Consider the following 18751-nt stretch of genomic DNA (forward strand, 5'->3'; position numbering starts at 1 on the left):
GGTACCACCGCAACTCATGAAAGGTGAATGTGAATTGTTGGAATTTAGCATCTTGGGGGGCAGAGGATGGGAATGCTCTTAGGCCAAGTGCTGCCAGGCAGAACTCTGTGGTGCCCACATTTCCAAGCCAGAGTGCTGCAAAGCAGCGCCCTGGGCAGGCTGTGGGGAGGTTGCCTTAATGCGTGCCTTTCGGGTCAAAAGTATCCCTGATGGATTGAAAGGGCCACAGCCACTTGGAAGGAGGTTTGGAAAACTAGCTTATAATCATAGAATAACTTGGGTTGGAAGGGACCTTTAAAGGTCATCTAGTGCAACCCCCCGCTGCAATGAGCAGGGAAAGGTTTGGAGTGGTTCAGCATTCCTTGCAAGAAATCTCAGACAGCTTGGTCAAATACACTTCAATTTTCCAGTGACTATTAAGTGTTTATTAATAATATATATTACATACTCTAGAAATAACTTTTCCACATGAAGAATTCGCAGCCCTTTTACCACATCCAGTATCATGTGCTGGCAAAAGTGAATTCTCCAGTCGTTGTACATGGCTTTTAAGGGTGGTGGTAAGGGGGCACTACTGCCTAATTTGAGTGGAGGTATCTGACAAAGCTATAGCTCTATTAAATACCTCATTAGCACAAAGACATCCTCCATCAGGGTTTTGTTTTATAATAGACACAGGAGTGTAGTTGCTCAGATACCATCAATATGATAAAAGGAGGGGAACCTGAATGGACAAGTAGAAATTACGACATTTTAGTGATGCTACTCCCAGGTATGCTGTAAGCCTTGCAGAGTGATTTCCAATCTGTGTGAATGTGTAGCAAAGTACACAGATTATCAGCAGTTATTGTCTACATTGATCTTTAATGCCGTATTTTTTTTCCATAGGGATAAGAAGGGCTGCTCCAGTGCCCTTGAGCAAAACACTGCTCCTCGTTTACCCATGGTGATATGCACAATTACTGCGGCCCTTCCAGGCTTGAAGTGGCTGTGTTTCACGAGCACCCAGTATATTCATTGGGGATGATGCATGTTGTGACTCCTCAGACTGAAAGAATGGTAAAGATGCATAGTGTGCAGGAGGAGACTTCAGGAATGAGTTGGAATGAGTGTCCAGTTCTCAGCTGTAAAGCATCACACCACCAGATCTATAAGAGCTCCTGTTTGGTTCCACACATGTGGATGGCTGTGCTTGTGCGTTATTGTGGCATATAGTGGGGAAGAGAAGCACTTTTTGTTCAAACAATTCTACATACAAAAAGTATTACAAAAGCCTAAGCAGACATGTTTTTATACTCACATTTAACTGGGTTTTTTTTGGTCAAAATAAGCATGGGCATATAATAGTGTATTTGATTCTCTTCATTAATTTGTATGAAATCTTCACTCAAGTAGATCTTTAAGATTTTTATTATCATTAATTATGTGTATTACAATAGCAGCCAGAAGCCTCCAAATTAGTGCCCAATGCATAGGGCCCCGTTGTACAAACTGATGTTAAAAAACAGCCCCACCTCCAAACTGACAACAAGTGAAACCCCGAGGATAAAGAAGTCCCTTTGGGGTCCATGTCTAAGCAGCCAGGCAGAGACCCAGGGAACGTGCAGCATGCTGATGAGTGTGATATGGCTTCTTCACTTTTGTGTAGACTCCGGAGGAAGAATAAGAATCAGATCTGTTTGTTGGCACATCGCATCTCCCCTAAGGGAGTGGGCACAGCGCTGAGATCATTATGACCCATTTCTTCACGCTTGCTTATGATCCTAGTTTCAATCCTTGCTCAGTAGGATCCTGTGATTCAGCGAGTGAAAAACGTGTCCTCACTGAGGACACGTAGTAAACTTCCCATTGTCTTCTCTGAAATCAGGATTTTGAGCCTGCTCTCTGGTGGCAGATACAAACCATGGGAAGAAAGAAGCTGCAGAGGGAGAAGGAGGGGACAGACCTACAGACAGGTAGTTTACCCAGAGCCGAACACAAGAATTCAGTCCCTCCTGCCCTGTAAGTGGGGCTGATGGAATGCTTTCCAGGAAAATAGGACTCAAAAAACAAAGATGAAGTGGGAAAATATATGCACCACCTTGCATGAGTGTGATGGTGTCTCTGTTTCCTTGTCCCTATTGCACCAATGCCTAGAGGATACAGAATTAGGCCAGAAGAGGCTAGAAAGGTAGTTAAAGGATGCAGCAGGAAAGACAAAAGGATACCACAGATAAGAGAGAGTTACACACCTTCAAAGAATCAGAGGTAGCTTGGGCCATCACTGAATGGGACAACCTACCTGCCTGGCCAAGTCTAGGCTAGGACACTCTAGTTTTCTGAAGACCATGCAGAGGTGACAGGGAGACTGGTTGTTCATGCACCATTTTTGCCAGCCACCCAAGAGAGTCTTGCATGTCTGTGCTGAACTTTATATGCCAGATATATAAATAATGCAGAATTGTTCTCCTGAGAGGTGATGGTGGCTAAGCCTATCCTTTTGTTTTATGGATGAGAAGCTCATCGTGACACAGTGGCCACTTTGTCAGCTTTATAGGTGCTCTTCACCCACAGAGCAGTACTATTGCAAACACAGCAGCTATGCAGTGAACCCCTCAGCTCTAAAAATCTCCCCGGAGAGAAGGCCTCCTTACCAGAGACCTTTTCCGTCAGGGCAGATGAGATCGCACTAGATAAGAGATCTCTTTGCTGTCTGACTGGAAACACAGCACTGACCTTCCTGAAGGCTCAGACTGAAGATAGCCTCCTGCAGCACTCACATGTGCAGGAGAATGTCAGAAAATTACCCCTTGTCAGGAAATCCTTAAAAATGTTATCTTTTCCTCTTGGGAGTTCCCTGAGTCTCTGGTCCTTTCACCTCTCTCTCCACAGTGGCTGCTGGAGGAGGCTGCAGGATACAGGACCTGACCAAAGCCAGCTGAGTAGCTGAGACTCCCTTCTAACCACAGCTACTATTATTCCTTAAATCCAACCCTTTGGTTCCATTGCTTTTTAGCTCTCAGTGTGACAGAGGCTATGCTCTGATTTCAGCTCAGACAGGCTGAGCTGTGGAAATAGCTTCATACTACCTAAGTAAAGCTCTGCTTACTAATGAAAATATCAGAGCGAATGACAAAATTGTTTGGGCAGATGAAGGAACATGTGTTTGACCCTGACCAAATTCTCCATCTTTGGGTAATCCCTCCCTCTCCTGTCACTCAGTAAGTATCCACAGCTGGTTATTGTAGACCCTTCCTCCATCCACTAGCAGCTCTACATCTTAAACTTCAGTGACGTTATTCATGCCGGGCACACATCACTCATCCTCAGGGGTGTGAATTCCTCCAGCGAGGTGCAATAAGGCAGAGGTGAATCAGGGTCCAAAACCATAAATGCTCTTTGCTCAGGATTAATCTGATATGCTTGTAAGGCGTATCAGCTCTGTTTTCCCTGTTGTCATGGACTTGGGGAAGTATTACACCTATTTGGCGCTGGTTTGGGGAAGGATGGGAAGGGCTGACACCACCTTTCTCATCCCCACAGGGAGGCAAAGGTCAGCAGCGGCACCAGCCTCAGCAGCAGACGTGGCCACCGCTTCCTTCACCACCAGAGGCATCAGGCAGGCCCAAGACCCAGCAAAATGGGTGCAGCTTAGTTGCAAAAAGATCACCCCGAGGCAGAGCTGGGGGGCCCCTTTCAGTGCGGCCCTCCGCCATGTCATCTCTCCGGGAGCGCCCTGCACCCCTGGCCACCAACGCTGCCCTCCTCCTCGCCAAGTCCCCGCGCGCCTGAAGGATCTCCTCAGCCCTCCTTTTGCCGCTTGCCAGGGAAGAGCTGCCAGGGAGCTGGGACCAGGCGGGGAGCCCGCCGCCCCGTGAGGGAGGGGACAGAGCCCTGCCACTGCTTCTGCGATGGGGCAGCACACCCAGCGGCAACCTCCTCGGCGGGACCACCACCACCATCTGTGCCACAAGGGTCCATTCCAGCTGTAAAACTTCCCAGGAGACACCAGGAGCAGCAACAGTCTCCGAATCTGTCATGACACCCGGGATGTAGGCAGCCCTGGCCCACAGCAAGAACACCGGCCCGCCTCAGTTCAACACCTTCTCCGAGAAGTGTCCCAGCCTCCCCTCCTCCTGCACGGGCTGCGAAGCCTGGCCATGGCGGGATGGCCCCAGCTCCTGGGCCAGCTGGCCGGTGGTCCGCCGTGTCCCCCCGCTCCCTGGGCCGGGGCCCTGCAGCTCGGCACATTTCTCCTTGTAGTGCTGGGCATTGCCGGCAAACGTCTCGCAGCGGCTGAGGTTCTCCTCCTGCACGGGGCTGCCCACGTTCTCCTCGCTTGGCCCCACCGCCGTAGCCCCCTCCTGGGAGTTCTGGCTAAGGTAGACAACAATGATGTCGCCCTTGAAATTCATTACTTGTCCACTTGAGATAAAGGTGGAGTTACTGTTTCCAGTCACATTTCCTGGGGAAGGAGTGGGGAGAAAAGAAGACACACAAGATTAATATTTTCCCCTCACGAGATGGACGCACAGTGCAGTGAACTTAATCCGCTGTGGTGGCTTTACTCTTGTTCCATTATTTTTTTCCCCCGTGACAGGAGGATGCTCTCATAATCAATGCCTTCCACTGGACCTTTTCATTATTTCCATTTTTGCCTCCTCGGGATGAAGCCTGTCATCCATAGGGAGCTGTCTGGGAGGCTGGGAAACATTTTCCCTCTCAATCGTGCTCTGGGAAGCAAGAGAGAGTGCCACCATCCCATGCTTCCTGTGCTGCCCAACACACAAGCTGCATCCAAACTGCTTCTGCCCACAGTTTGTGAGGAAATGGTCATTATTTCTAATTATGAAATTTTTTACATTTTTTTTTGTTAGAGTCACAGGCATCACATTGGGTTGTTTCTTTCCCCCTTTGGTAAACAAGCAATCCTACCGTGTGGGATAGGTAGCAGGCTTATTGAATAAATACTGAAAGACTTAACATCAGACCATACAGTCACACAGTGTCCAAATGATACAAAGCTTATACGATTATCTTATATTGTCCTGATCCTCCACGCAGGTACACTCCGGTGCTCACCTAGTGCCCTCATGGATTTACCTGGATATAGACTGACTCCAGTGAAGAAACAGAGTCTATATTATAGCAACCTAATGGAGTTACAGTTTGAGTCAGTCTGCCTGCAGTTAGAGATTTTTTAGTATAAATTCAATCTTTCTTCCATTCAAGGACTGGGTCACTGACTCGTGTGACAGCAGGACCAGGCTCTGGGAATTAATAAACTTCCCTCAGAGCAGAAAGAAAATAACTAAGAGCAAACTTTCAACAACAAACTAACAAACTTGTTAAAGTTTGAAAAATAAACAAACTGAAGCAACAAAGTAAAAAGAAAAAAAAAGAAAAGATATCTTCCTAGCCTATGAAAACTCTTCCTAAGAAATGTTCTTCCTGCTGTGCTTTACTTAATCATTACTTGCAGACTGATACGACACCTTTCAGACATTTTGTGTCTTTCCTCATTACATTCCTCAACACTTGAGATGTTCCCATTTTCATTGCATCCAAGCATGGCCCAGCCCAGAGAAATGTTGTTTTTCTAGCAGTTATGGGTGATGTTTGCACATCAGCAATGGACATCGGGCTCCAGCTGTGCCGAGTTAGGACCTGTGCCTGCTCACAACCGAGTCTGGCTAGTGCTCGAGCATCTCTCTAACAGCCTCCCTCAAGCAATCCTATTTATTTGAGCTAAACCACTGCACTGCTAGCTCTCTGCTTTCTTTCCAAGTGTTGTTGATTAACATGAGGTGTCAATAAAAGTTTTCTCTGCGGGATTTTTTTCCCCTGCCAGTTGCTTCCCCTGTGTTCGATTTCGTTCGGCTGTTTGCCATCAACACAAATGTTAGGCATAATGGGAGTACAAAAATAACTGTTTGCCTTTATATAGATTGCCTGTCACTCGCAAAAGGTACTGTGGAAAAGTTTACCAGTGCTTGGTACAAGATCAAGAATTTAGAAATATATGTGACAGCGGTGAGGGAAAAGAAAAAAAAAAGGCAGATTAACACATTTATAACGTTTAGTTGAATGTGGCAAATCCTTGCTGCTTTGTGAAGACTCAGTGCTGAAACAAAAGGGTATTTGAGGCCTAAAAGCACAGAAAGTGGACACAAGAGCTTCCTGGACTGCACTAAGAGATGTGCTTCCAACCTAGAAAGTATAAGAGACAACTTCAGAGGATAAGCGAAGGCATCCTTCTCTGCAACATTTCAGCCTTTTGATCTCTTCAGACTACCTGATGATATTAATGATACAACGACAGATTAATTTTTGTGGTAATTATTCACTAAGAACTGGAACAATGCAGGTGATTAGTTTTCTCTGAGCCATCTAATGGCCTTTAGGTGGTTTGTTGCTGCTGAAGTGGGCTGGTTTGGGATATGGAAGTGAAAGGCTCTGCAAAACCATTCCTGATCGTGAGTCACCTAAGTCTTCCTGCACTCGTGCTTTATGCTATAGCCCTACACAAGACCTAAGGTGGTTATGAACTGACGCTTCATCTTCTGACTGCCTCCAGGCTTGGGGGTTTTGAAAGAGCGCTTGAAGGCTTACCTCCATCTCTAGTGGTGACCCCTGTAAGTGGCACCTGTCCAGAGGTTTACTTTGGTCATCTAGAGTTGTTTCATGGGAAGGACAGAGTTTGCAATTTCTGTTGTCACTGTGAGTGTTAGGGAACCAAAATCAAAACTTCATGGAATTACCCATGGCCTTTTTCTTCCATTTTTCACCCACGCTCTTTTGTACCGTTCTGTCTTAGCATTACTGCATGCAAAGCCTGGTGGCTTCAGTTGCTTTGAGAAGCTTTACAGAAAGTTATTGTGCATGCACATTTATTCCACCTGGGCATTTCACAAGGCCCAGAAAAATGACCGATGCCGTTGCAGCTTCATGTGCAGCCCCAGCATGGCCAGGGTACTTCACTGTGGAAGCTACGGCTAATCCCTGTCCCTCTCCTTGTGCAACCAGGTGTCGGCCAGTGGGGCACCGCCATTCTGTGGACAGAAAAAACCCTCTGCAGAAAGCCGTGTTACCTACAGATTAACTAACGCACACTCTCATACTGCCCACAGCTCAGTCAGTACCTGCTGGCAGTCCTGCCTAAAAAATGACAAATTAGGAACGCTGTATCTGTGCTCAGGTTTCACCAGATGGCACTGTAGCATGTACATACCCAAAGGCACAGACACAATTAAAATCCCATATAAAGAATTGTGCTGCAGATCTAAGATGTCACTTTCGAGCACATCGCTTAAATCCAAGCTCTCCTGTTTGCCCTGTTGTTCCTTAGTATTTTCTCTTCCTCTACGCGTCAGATTTAGAAAGAAAAGCAGTACTTCTGCAGTGCCAAATACGACTTGACTTTCAGTTGTACCTCACAGTCACCTTCCAACAACAAGAAAAAAAGATAATCTATGTTCTCTTTACTACTGCCGAATTTTGTACAGACCAGGCAGTGAAACCGTGTCAGGAAACTGAAGCAGACGAAAGAGTATCTGCTCTTAGAAAGATGAACGCTGCACGCTTTCAGATTCCCACATAGTACGCATGTTGAGAGGGGAAGGGCCTTCAAAAGCGTTGCTTTTGGGTTTTGGCAGACTGACAAGAATGTCTCCGTAAGAAACTCAAAGGCACAACATGGTTTTCAAGAAGGGCAACTGCTTACGACTGCTGTGTGTATCACAGTAATACTTATGTCCCAGTCAAAACTAAGGTCTCGTTACAGTTGGCAGTGCATTGACATAAATGAAAGTAGAGCATCTGACTTTAAGAGATTGTAATCTAAAATGACTAATAACACATGACAGGCAGATTGCAGACTTTTATACTGAAAAAAAATCTCAGGGAGGAAGGTTTTATCCAGAAGAGGCTCATAACTTCCCTTCTGCTAGTTTTGCTTCAGTGATTTTTTTCCCCTGCTTTCATTTGACAATTTTGATATATTTACTCAATTAGTAAATTGGTAGTCAACTAGTAAATTGGCGACAGTGTTCCAGAGTTGTTTAGGGGACAGAGGGCTTGCATATGGAGAAACAACATCTGTATGAAATTATTTTTAGGTGAACAGTTATATTCCAGCAAATTAAAACAAAGAAAGAGCTAAAAGCAGAAAATTGAACATAATCTCTTAGACCCAATCGTGGCCACCAGGTTACAGCTCCAGCTGGAGTTTCACTGACCGCCATATAATTGTAACTAGATTTAAACCTAATGGCAAAAACGGGTGTGCAGTCTGTTGAGTGGAAAATTGTCTATCTGAGTGTTATGCAGCCTTTCTTGACTCAGCCTCTAGGCCCCTATACCCTACTCCCTCAAAGTTTTCTGCAATACACACACCTGCTATCACCAAAATACTTCAGTAACAGAATTGCCTGGCCTTTGCAGTGACAGCAAGAAGATGGGTTCTGCATTGCTGGTTAGATCGGAGCAGGACAGCGGTCCCTCACAGTGCTCGTATTATTTGCAGAATTCACTACAGACCAAATGGCCTTACTATTTCAGTTTTGTTTTTCAGATTAGCTTCAGGGCAATTAAGTGAAAAAGGCATCATTTTATTCTTCTCTCCTTCTCCTAAATCAGACCCTCTGAATAATACTGAGCTAGCACAGAGAACAATCCTCTGCAACTGTGTACAGGTCAAACCTAATGGGCTTACCAGATGCTGGAGGGAGGTCTGAAGTGCTGCTGTTTTTCCCTGAAGTGCTCCTGTTTGTGCCCTGGTACCTCACGTTGGTACTATCCGAAGATGCACCTTCCATACCACGATCACTTGCGAGAGTGCTCTGACCAGCAGAGAGACAATTCAAGCCATAGGTGCACTGTGCATAGGTTCCAGTCTCTGGGGAGGTGGAGGCACTGTCAGCCACAGCACAACAGGGTTTGCTCCACTTTCTGGGAGATTCCCTGTATGAAATGCCACACCTCACACAGATCTTCTCTGAGTCATAGTTTGTTGCAAAACGATCTGTGTCTTTGTTGCCTGTTTCCTTCAGGCAACTGTGGGCTTGTTGGCAAGATTTCTGAAGAAGTTTGTCCGTGGCAATGTGTGCCCCATCTGTGTCAGAGGAAGGGTGAGAGCTTTGAGGGACTGATATGTCCTCTGTGCTCCCAACGCCTGAGAAGTACTGATTTAAGCTGTCGTTCTCCCCTGCCTCCATTGGTTCTGAAAATGATGACACGGTTTTACTGGCAGTCCGACTCAGTAAAGATAAATAATCAGTGGTATTGAGATCCTTATCCGTGTATTCATCTTCCGTGGGAACTGGTGGGAAACGGTCATCATCAGTCTCAGGTGCCACAGAAAACTCTTGGAGGCTCCCTCCCACCTCGCACGGCGCTGTGCCGGGGCTCCCGTTCCTGCAGGGAGCGTGGCCGTTGGTGCAGCATGGGTTTCCAGGGGCAGGAGAGCCAGCAGGGCCCAGGAGACACACGCCTTCAGAGGTCTGGGGAACAGGAGCATTTGTGATGTTCACGGTAACAAATCCATCTCTGTGGGTCTCCTGAAAGAAATTAAAAATAAACCCATGTTTAATGAATAGATCAGCAGAAGATTATTTTCTAGATAAAGAAGGAACAGGCAGATCTCAAGTCCTTCCTTGGTGTGGAGCTGCTGAGGTTGAGAAGCACACCACTATATTTGAGTCTTGAAGTATAATTTTGTTCTGCTGTGAAACGGTGACCGATGATGCTGGGCTCAGCAGGTGTTTAGAGAAAAATCTGGTGGCCTGGGGGGCAATAACATTTAATTTTGGGAGACGACTAGTCCTAGTTCTTAAGAAGGCACTGGAGAGTTAATAAATCTACAAGAGTTGCTGGATTCTGCTGTTCGTTACGGACCATCCATCAGTAAGATCTACCTAACTGCTTATAACATTTGAAACCCCCCAAATCATCTATGAGTCTGCAGGGTTGTTGATCTGTGAAGGCCTTACTGGGAGCAGAATCTTTATTATCATTAATGATCAAAGAAAGAAACCGAGTTGATTCAGAGGACCCAAGACAAGGTAGAAAAAAACAGAAGTCACATGGGCAAGGTGGCTTTAACCTGGAAAATGTAAGGGCAGCAAACGCAAGGGCCCATGATGTCATGTTGCCAGTATTTGTCAAAGGAAAGCTACAGTTTTGGTTGCAGCTCCACAAAAAAGGGGTGGGAAATACTTCAAGGGTTCCCTTCAGTTCATGCAATTTGTGCTGTAATGATGGGTATTTGGGAACCGCTACCTTTCATTTCTAGTGTCTGTTCAGATCTTCCCGGATGGAGGAGAGAGTGAAAATGCTGCCAGCCACTAATTGCTGTTGATTCACTGCTCCGTCCCGGACGATCTGAGCAGCTGCCAATGCAGGACGTTGCATGAACACTTATGAGACAAAAGAGGAACTGCCTGCGCAAAAAGGTGGGTTTGGGGGTTTGGTTTTTTTTTTCGTCTTCAAGTCTTCCGATAGCTAAGCTAGACAAAGCGCCTAGATGGTGAGGTAAATCCCAGGGTGGTGAGGACAACATGCACCTGGGACATCTCAGTCCACACCCACGGCGTGAAGCAGGCAGTGCACATGAACTTGAACCTGTGCCCCCATCTGAGTGTTTTGAGCATGGGATCCAGGGCCGTTCTGTAGCAAAACCTCTTGAAAGGCCTTACTTTTTTCACAGCTGAATGGACAAGAGGGTTTTCCATGAGCATTAGCATTAAGGGGTCTCACAGCCACTTTCTTCATCTGATGGCTCTGTGCTTAATGCCTTGCATGTCTGGCATTCTTGGTGTTGCCCCAAATCCAAGTTTCTCCCCTGTGAGGACTGTAGTATGTAAAAAGGTGTAAACTCAACCGAAGCTTTCCTTTCTCTTAGGATTTAGAAAGGCTCTCTCCTAGGCAGAGTCTCAAGTGTTCAGCAACTGGTGGGCTCATGTTTAACTTTCTCCTCATAAATATTTAATCATCACAGAGACTTTTACCACTGTTAAAACTGGCTGAAACCAGAGAGCAGGTTCAGAAACTATTTGTGCGTGGTGATTTCATACGCCTCACATTTACAGAAAACCAGACTGAAAAAGCCAAAGCTGTGAGCATTTTTTGAGGAACTTAAAACTTGCTTTCCAGCCAAACATTAATGTGAAGTCTGCTTCAGGAGGGGTCTCAGGAATGCCATGAGGAAAACATAAGAGAGAGAGAAAATGTTAGTCTCTTTGACTTTACCTTTGTTCCTTTTATTTGGCTGCACACTTCGTTAGCCCAATTCTGTAGATCTGCTGTAGGGAAAACAAAAAGACTAGCTGTAACGTATAGCAGGCACTGAAGTTAGCCGCAGACCTAAACACCCACAGTCATTTACAACCCGCAATATCATATTAAATGAAAACCAACAAGACTGTTTTTACTGACTGTTCAAGTGTCCCAGCGTCAGTCCAGCTGAGGATTCATTGTAACTGGAACAGGGATATATTTCTATGGAACAAATGTTTCCAAGCTCCTAAAATAGATCACGGTTAAACTGTGTTCCACATCAAATGGGGTTTCTTTCCTGGTCATTTGTCACACCAAGCTATGACTGGCCCGATACCGACCCACTTGCAGCCGGACAGTCTATTTCAAGAGAAGTCACATGGATGGCCCATAGACCATTCTCAGACAGGAGTGAGGAGCCTGGAGAGAAGAGGGTAAGCCACTGAAACCACGGGATGGCACGCTCAAGTACAGCATATTCCACTTCATCAGGGTGTACTTAGTGGGGAAATTCACTTAATCGGAGGATCTCCCAAGTAAAAGCTTTAAGTCCAACAATGCTTTATGGTTAAAGACTGAAACTTTTAATAGAGTTAGCAACTCTTCTTGTTTTCTATTTATACTTTCAGGAGATTTTGTAGGACCCAGGTCTAGTAGTATACATTTGAAGCTTGTGCTGGTTTTGTATGTCTGAAGATAGATCAGCTACGTAGCCACTGCCATTCCCAGCAATGACTCTGTTCCTCTGATGTTAAGACTGCACATTTACCATCAGTCCCCAAGCAGGCAGAGCTTCCTCCTGAGCCTACAAGTCTCAGGGGCTCCGGTTAGCAGGATTTACCACGCAAAGGCAATGAAGGACTGTCGCTGCAGAGCAGCAGGGCAGTAGAAATGTCAAATAATGAGCATCCCCCCACCAAACCTGCTTTGCATCGTAAGTATTTGGTTTGCAAGGAGAGTCACCATTTCCTCCAGCCCATCCCAGGAATTCCAGATTTAGCACAACCCGCGTTTAGTGTGGCAGAGGCAGCCTATTTCTAAAACACAAGCTGAAATATACTTTACAAGAGAAGGTTGCTCTCTTCCCTTCCACTGCTCCCAAAACATTTCATGAGTTGCTAGGGCTTGGGAAAGGAGATGATGGAAAAAATACACTAGAAAAAGCTTTCTGTGTGTAAGGGGAGAAAATAAAAAATGGACAGAACAATAGGAGTATGTCCTTAATGAAGGAGATCCAGGACTTAACACAGAGTTGAGTAACTATTGGAGGTATTTCCATCACATTTATAATATATTCAATGCCCCACTGTTATCCAGTATGCCTTTGATAGAATTTTTCTGTTTTTCTACTTTTATTATTTATTCTGTTCCTTCTGGTATTTCTTCTGTACCTCATCAGAACTTTGGCCTTCAGCTAAAAACATTGCGTCCATCACATTTTCAAAAACACATCAGGCTTTTGTCTTGATATCCGTATTTTAGCCCATCCATATTTTAGCAGGTTTCAGGGGAAGAAGGGAAAAGGAGACAGGAGGTTGTGAAAGCCCCCTGTGTCTTTCCCTGCTTCCCCCTGGCTATAGGATCTGCTGTGCGACGTGGTGCAGAGTGGCCGTGCTGCTATCAAAGCCCTCAGCACCAGCCTTCCTTCATCCACACAGCGGTTATGTCCGCCCCGAAGGTGGTCACCCCACGGTCAGGGCTGCAGGAGGGTACCGAGCGATATGCATTATGCATAAGTGTAATACGCTCCCTGCCTAGAGGGAAGGAATTTGAAGCCTGGATTTGGGCTCATTAAAGTATATCCATACAGACAGACATTGGCGTAGCACAGAACTTCCAGAATAACTCCTGAGTTTCTTAACCTGGTGGTTATCCGTAAAATCAGAGTGCACAGCCAGCCATGCAGTTGTCACATTCATGAATATCATTAGCTATCACATACCTGTCAGCTTTTTTCCCTTATTCTTGTAGTATATGATGAAGACGACAATGCCAATTAGCGCCACAAAAAACAAGATGGCAATCAACACGTATAAGATCCTGTTTGTTCCTGCAGGTTGTGAAAAAGATAGTGCTGTCAACATGCAGCTTGCACTCAGCAGTATGAAAATCCTTGCTCATTTTACCTGCTTTTTGACAGGAGGGGGGTTTTCTTCCTTCCTATTTGATTTTCAGTTTCTTAATACGGACAACAGCCCTAGCACTCATGCTAGAGTGACAAGCAGCCTTACTGAAGGTACCTGGTACCAAGGCATCTCCATAAAAAACAGAGTCTTGGTGTCTCAGAGGGGTGTGATCCAGCCATGCTGCTCTGAAAGTCCCCTTGCAATGTGCTAACAGCCCAAGGGCTGTGCTTGCTCTCCCTCAGGGGACAGAGGGCATACATCTTGTGGAGATTATGGAATTCACATGGCAAAATTTGTCCTTTATTTCAGGTTATGAAGGATCACTGCATGCCAGGCAAGCAGCCTCCCTGGTACCATATCCACACTGGAGAAGGAAATGGGCAGTGGGCAAGAAAGAAGAGCTACGTTCAGCTGAGGCTGTATCCATTGCTATAAAAGGATCACGGAGAAAGGCTGGTAGCTTGTACCATGTGTGGTACGTGTAATTTCCATGTGTGTATGGAAATTAGCAGGCTGAAAAAAGGAGATTTGTAAATGTGGTGGAGGTCGCAAGTATAACAACAGTGCTGTTCGCCATGCAGTTACAGTGGGAGGTATAAAAGCTCTGCTTAGCAGTGGACACCGGCCCTAGAGGTACCAGACTTAAAGTAATCTTTAAAATTGGGATTTTCCAAGAGCGCTGTCTTGGTTTACAGATGCTACCCCTAGAGTCATCCACAATGTGAATGGAGTTTTAAGCCAGCCAAGACTCCTAGGAAACACATCCCTCCTCCTTCCCAGTACTTTCTAACAGATAATCTGTACAAGGATGCATACCATCTTCCGATGGTTCAGGCATCTTCTGTTCTGCGCAAACTGCATCTGACTTGTCAGTCCCAGGCACTATTTCTGCCATTCCTAGAGCTGTACAGCTGAAAAAGAAAGACAAAGAGGCTAGGTTCTCAAAGAGGGAGCTTGTTATGTCTCCTACACTTACGCAGAGCAGTACTTTCTGTTGTAACATACAACATTTATCCTTGAGAAGGATACCCCCCTTAAGAACCCACCCTTAAGAAGCTCAGATACCTTCTTTATTTTCAGCTGTGTTAGCTCAGCAGTTCTGTTATTACTGCTCTCTCTTGCTCCCCCACAAGGAGAATTCTAGCTTCAGTGTGAGAGTGACTTTATCCCTGCACAGCCAACAGAGATGCTCTGTGCGCCCTGCAGACAGCCTGAAACACCCCGCTGAAAAATGCTTTCACCCAAGCTTCTCCCTACCTTCTGGCTGTTGTGGTCCTTTTACAAGACACAGGGACTTACTTGGTCCAGGATTTACATTTGTCGGTGGATGAAGCGACCCTTGAGAAGTAGCCTCTGGGACACGGTACACACATTGTGTCCTTGTCTTGTTGCACTGTGTGTAGTAAAGGAAGAAAAACTTCATTTTTGAGTTCCTTTCAGGTGAGGGTAAGGTGACAGTGCTCCCCATCCTCCTGTTCCACACACCACCCCCCTCCCACAAGTCCCCTGAAAGCTTCCCTGAAGAGAGAAGGATCTCAGCCTCCATTAGAGCAGCAATGACGGTCGCATGTAAGGAGGAAAAAGTATGCTTGTCTCACCTGAGCACCTCTCTACAGGATCAAAATGAGAAATGACCAGGAGCCATTTGCAGTTATTGTAAAATAACACACAGCTATTAAATCCTTCCCCTTCCATTAACTTCCTCGATGCTATGCCACAGACAGTGACGCTAACAGGTATTGTCACTTCTATGATGAAGCCACAGTAAACACAATGCTGTACCAGGATCTGCTAGACTGGAGAAAAAACAGCACCACTGTGCTGCAGGCCCACGCAGCATTTCATCCTCCATTACTCTATTATGTGCTGCTTATTTGGGGTTCCTCATGCTTGGCACAGCTCTTCCCGATGTTCATTACTACTCTGAATTTGACTGTCTTTATTTTCCACCCACAAAACACTGCCATTTTGGTTTTGATCAGACTTAAGACTAAATTAAATGTCCGTAATAAATCTTTGCATTATGAGTCATCTAAAACAGAATACTTGTGCTACCTGAAAGGTGCTAATCACTTTTAACTTGCTTATAACATTATAAAATGTCAAAGCAACTTTACTGGACAAAAACTGATTTCAAATCTGACCTCAGGAACCATCCCCAATGGACTGCTTCTCTGAATACCGGAGCAATGCATGACCTAGTGACTCACAGTTGGACACCTCAGCAAACATTAGAAATGCACCTTGTGACTATTGCCATGTCCATGTGGTATCTTGCAAAAATCACTTGATCCAAGACATTATTTATGCTAGAGGCAGAAGCTTTCAAATGCATATAGTCCAGGAGGGTTATATGCAGTATCAATGATAACTCAGCTATGCATCTTCTGTTGACAGACATCTGAGAGTCTAAATTATCCTCTCTAATGTCACAACCCACATGATGCCAGCCTCACCCTGTAGGCCTGAGATGGACGTTTCACTTCATACGTCCCCTTTCTGTATCTTACCAGGATGCTCAACTCCAAATCCTGGAGCACATATGGTATTTCTCTGGCAGCAGTCGCAGTCTTCATTCCAGTGGTAGCCCATCGTACAAGCACACTGCCGCTGGAACGTGCTGTTCCCTGGGTTCACTTCTCTCAAAGCTTTCCCTAAAAGAGAAAGCAGATGGGAGTAAAAACCTCTCTGATAATAAGCATCAAGTTTATGACCCTCCTGTTCTACCTATTTGCTTTGCTTAAATACCAGATGCAAAACCATTCACATTAGAGGAAACGTTATCTTTCAAGAAGCATGGGAGACCCTTGATCAGCACGGGGCTCCTCACTGGTTGCACTCCTCAGAAATACTTTTCCATGTAGCTGCTGTAGAAAATAAACAGAGCTTTTGCAAGGGTGAGACAAATGCATTAGGGGAACTGAATGCACAGTACGCTGGGCAAAAAAAAGGTTTAGTTAACCTTTAAGATCAACTCACAGGAGTGAATGGCCCCAGTGAAGAAACTCATTATCAGCACTACGGAGACTATGGTCGTGGTGCTCAGCACAGCACAGAATCTCTGCTGTCTGGGGATCTCCCTCTCCACCAGGCTCTTCTGCAAGCCCAGCCTCCAGTCTTGTGTATCTGAACAAAGCAACTTCCCTAGACCCACTTTCCCATCTCTGCGCTCCACTAGTTTGGATTAAAAGGTTCTTCAGTACCAACAGCTCACCTTGATCACATATTTTATGTAGTAAGCATTTATCTTCTTCATTCCAGACATCCATATACTCATTTGGGCCACACGGCTGGCACACGCTATCAGAAGTACCAGTGCATCTAGCAGACATATACTTTCCTGTGAGCGAGAGAAGGACAAATAGGTCGTTCGCAAGTCGCACACCAGCTGTCCAAGGAGCTTAGTGAAAATAACAGGTTGGGCTAATGCTGCTGTGGACAATCATTTCTTCCTGCCACCTTTTCAGTTCCTCAGCCTGGCCCGCATTTAGTGTGGCACTCAAATGTCCACGGAGCTCGTGGCCTGGGAGCGGCCCTATCTACGTGCATGAGAATCAAGCTGCTTTCCGTCTCCCGCAGTGGTTAAGTGCTATCCCAACTAAAGAGCTGCTATGGCTTTTGCTGAGGTCAGCAGGACCACTCCTGCCCTAGAAGGCACTCGTAAGCCTGAAATCATGCACCTGCGAGGGGATGTGCCAATAGATTAGCAGAGTCACAAGAGCAAGCTGCCTTACTGACCCGCAGAGCTGTTTCTAATGAGCTTTTCAGTTACGAAGCTGGTACAGCCCAGCACTCACATACCTGGCTCACACTTTGTGCAGCACCGTCCAGAGTATTCATAGTGTTGTTCGCTTTCACACGGCGGAGTGATTTGTAGTGACAACTGGAGCAGAGAAGGAGAGAGAGGACATGAGAACCAATCTACCTGGAGAGCTTCAGACCTCCCTAGTCAGAGTGCTGGCAGGGAGGAGGAAAACTTTTCTTCTGTATAGCATCTTGGATAGCTAAGCAGTAAAAATTACCCAACATTTATGACTTCAAAGGCACTTTTTAGACACGCTAAGAATACGTACTTGATGCTGTACACACATAGACTTGTAATACAGCCAGGTGATAAGTAAATAACACAATCTTGCAATTTGTCATGAACTTTTGGCCTGCTATATAACCTTTTCTTACAGTACTCTATTATTTGAGATCTATGACTTTAAAACAATTGTAAAGAAAAAAAATTGGCACAGAGATACTTCTGTAGTCTCTTCCACAGATATGACCTCAGAACCAAGACCCGGGCAACTGACAGTTTTAATGTATAGCATTAAGCAAACAAGTGAGGTGAACGATTTATACGCCTGAAAAAGAAGAAGTTCCCAGCTTCCCACTGGGATACACAACACTCCTGGCTAGCTCCAGAAAATACTGGGCTTTAATTTTGCAGCTTTTTATGGCTCCCACTGTGTCCTGCAGAGGTGGTCTCAGGGAGCTGAGGTAGCCATCCAGAGAGCTGGTACAGTTAAGCCAACAGCTTTTTGCTTCTCAGAAAGCAATCCAAACGCAAACCAAACAACACAAACCACCTGAAACTGTTACACGAGAGAACATCTGTAAAGCAGGTAGCAGTGTTGCCTCTAGCTCTTATGGGCCTTCTCATCGCCTCCCTGCTCTCACCTGTCCTACCTGTAAGCCCAGCACACGTGGCTCCCTTGGACGGGCTTCAGGGCATGGCTTGTGCTGGCCATCCTGTCCGGCCAAGCACCATGCCTAGTCCCTCGCTGACCCTGCTTTGGCTGCCCAGGAGCCTCCTGGCAGTGGTCCTCCAGGCAAACTCAACACCTTACAACCGGTTGTTGATCTTGCAATAGATAAGGTGATTCAAAATCTGGCCCATAGCAAGGAATCTTTTGTCATTGTATACAGTTGTTAAAATCTCATTTACTTGGAGAAAGCTGCAATAATGCTTCTGCTGCTGGTTAAAGGGAACTTTTGCTGTCTAATAGCATATGACGGCCCTGTGCCTACTGATACTGGTTTCCATTCCTCTGCTTAGTGTTCTCCCCTTGTTTCCTCCAAGTCTTTACTTCTCTTTCCTCCTTTTCTAGTTTCAGCAATAGCAATCTCTTTAAATAGAAAATATTTTTCACTAAGCACCTTGTCCTCTTCTAATGCTGGGAAGGGTCTTGTACCATAAAAGTTTAAAAATTTTCTTTAAAACACCACCTTTTGTCTTGGAGTTTGAGCTATGGGTTGGTGCATGACTCCTGTTTATCAAAACTGCTCTAGCTGTGTTTGGAACAGAATAAGTACCTCAAGTCAGAGGTCTTGATTTTCTATATTTTTGCAGGTTATAAACAACTTACAGCCATTTTTTATCA

The 18751-nt window shown here is 45.5% G+C and overlaps 1 protein-coding gene across 2 annotated transcripts in view; it reads right to left on the minus strand.

The window, feature by feature from the left end:
* Positions 1-478: 478 nt before the first annotated feature.
* Positions 479-18751, minus strand: part of TNFRSF11A (TNF receptor superfamily member 11a) — a 29617-nt gene continuing 11344 nt past the window's right edge. The window contains exons 2-10 of one of the 2 annotated variants that reach the window (XM_063326059.1): positions 17181-17262; positions 16594-16719; positions 15890-16033; positions 14679-14772; positions 14196-14290; positions 13196-13303; positions 11227-11276; positions 8693-9536; positions 479-4444 (exon numbers count right to left, since the gene is read on the minus strand). In XM_063326059.1, coding sequence (XP_063182129.1) covers positions 4071-4444; positions 8693-9536; positions 11227-11276; positions 13196-13303; positions 14196-14290; positions 14679-14772; positions 15890-16033; positions 16594-16719; positions 17181-17262 — 1917 coding nt within the window. In that variant the 3' untranslated portion in view covers positions 479-4070. Of the gene's footprint in view, positions 4445-8692; positions 9537-11226; positions 11280-13195; positions 13304-14195; positions 14291-14678; positions 14773-15889; positions 16034-16593; positions 16720-17180; positions 17263-18751 lie in introns of both variants that reach the window. The other variant, XM_063326057.1, reaches the window with a different exon arrangement.

The sequence above is a fragment of the Chroicocephalus ridibundus genome, chromosome 2 (assembly GCF_963924245.1).
Source record: "Chroicocephalus ridibundus chromosome 2, bChrRid1.1, whole genome shotgun sequence".
Classification (NCBI taxonomy): domain Eukaryota; kingdom Metazoa; phylum Chordata; class Aves; order Charadriiformes; family Laridae; genus Chroicocephalus; species Chroicocephalus ridibundus.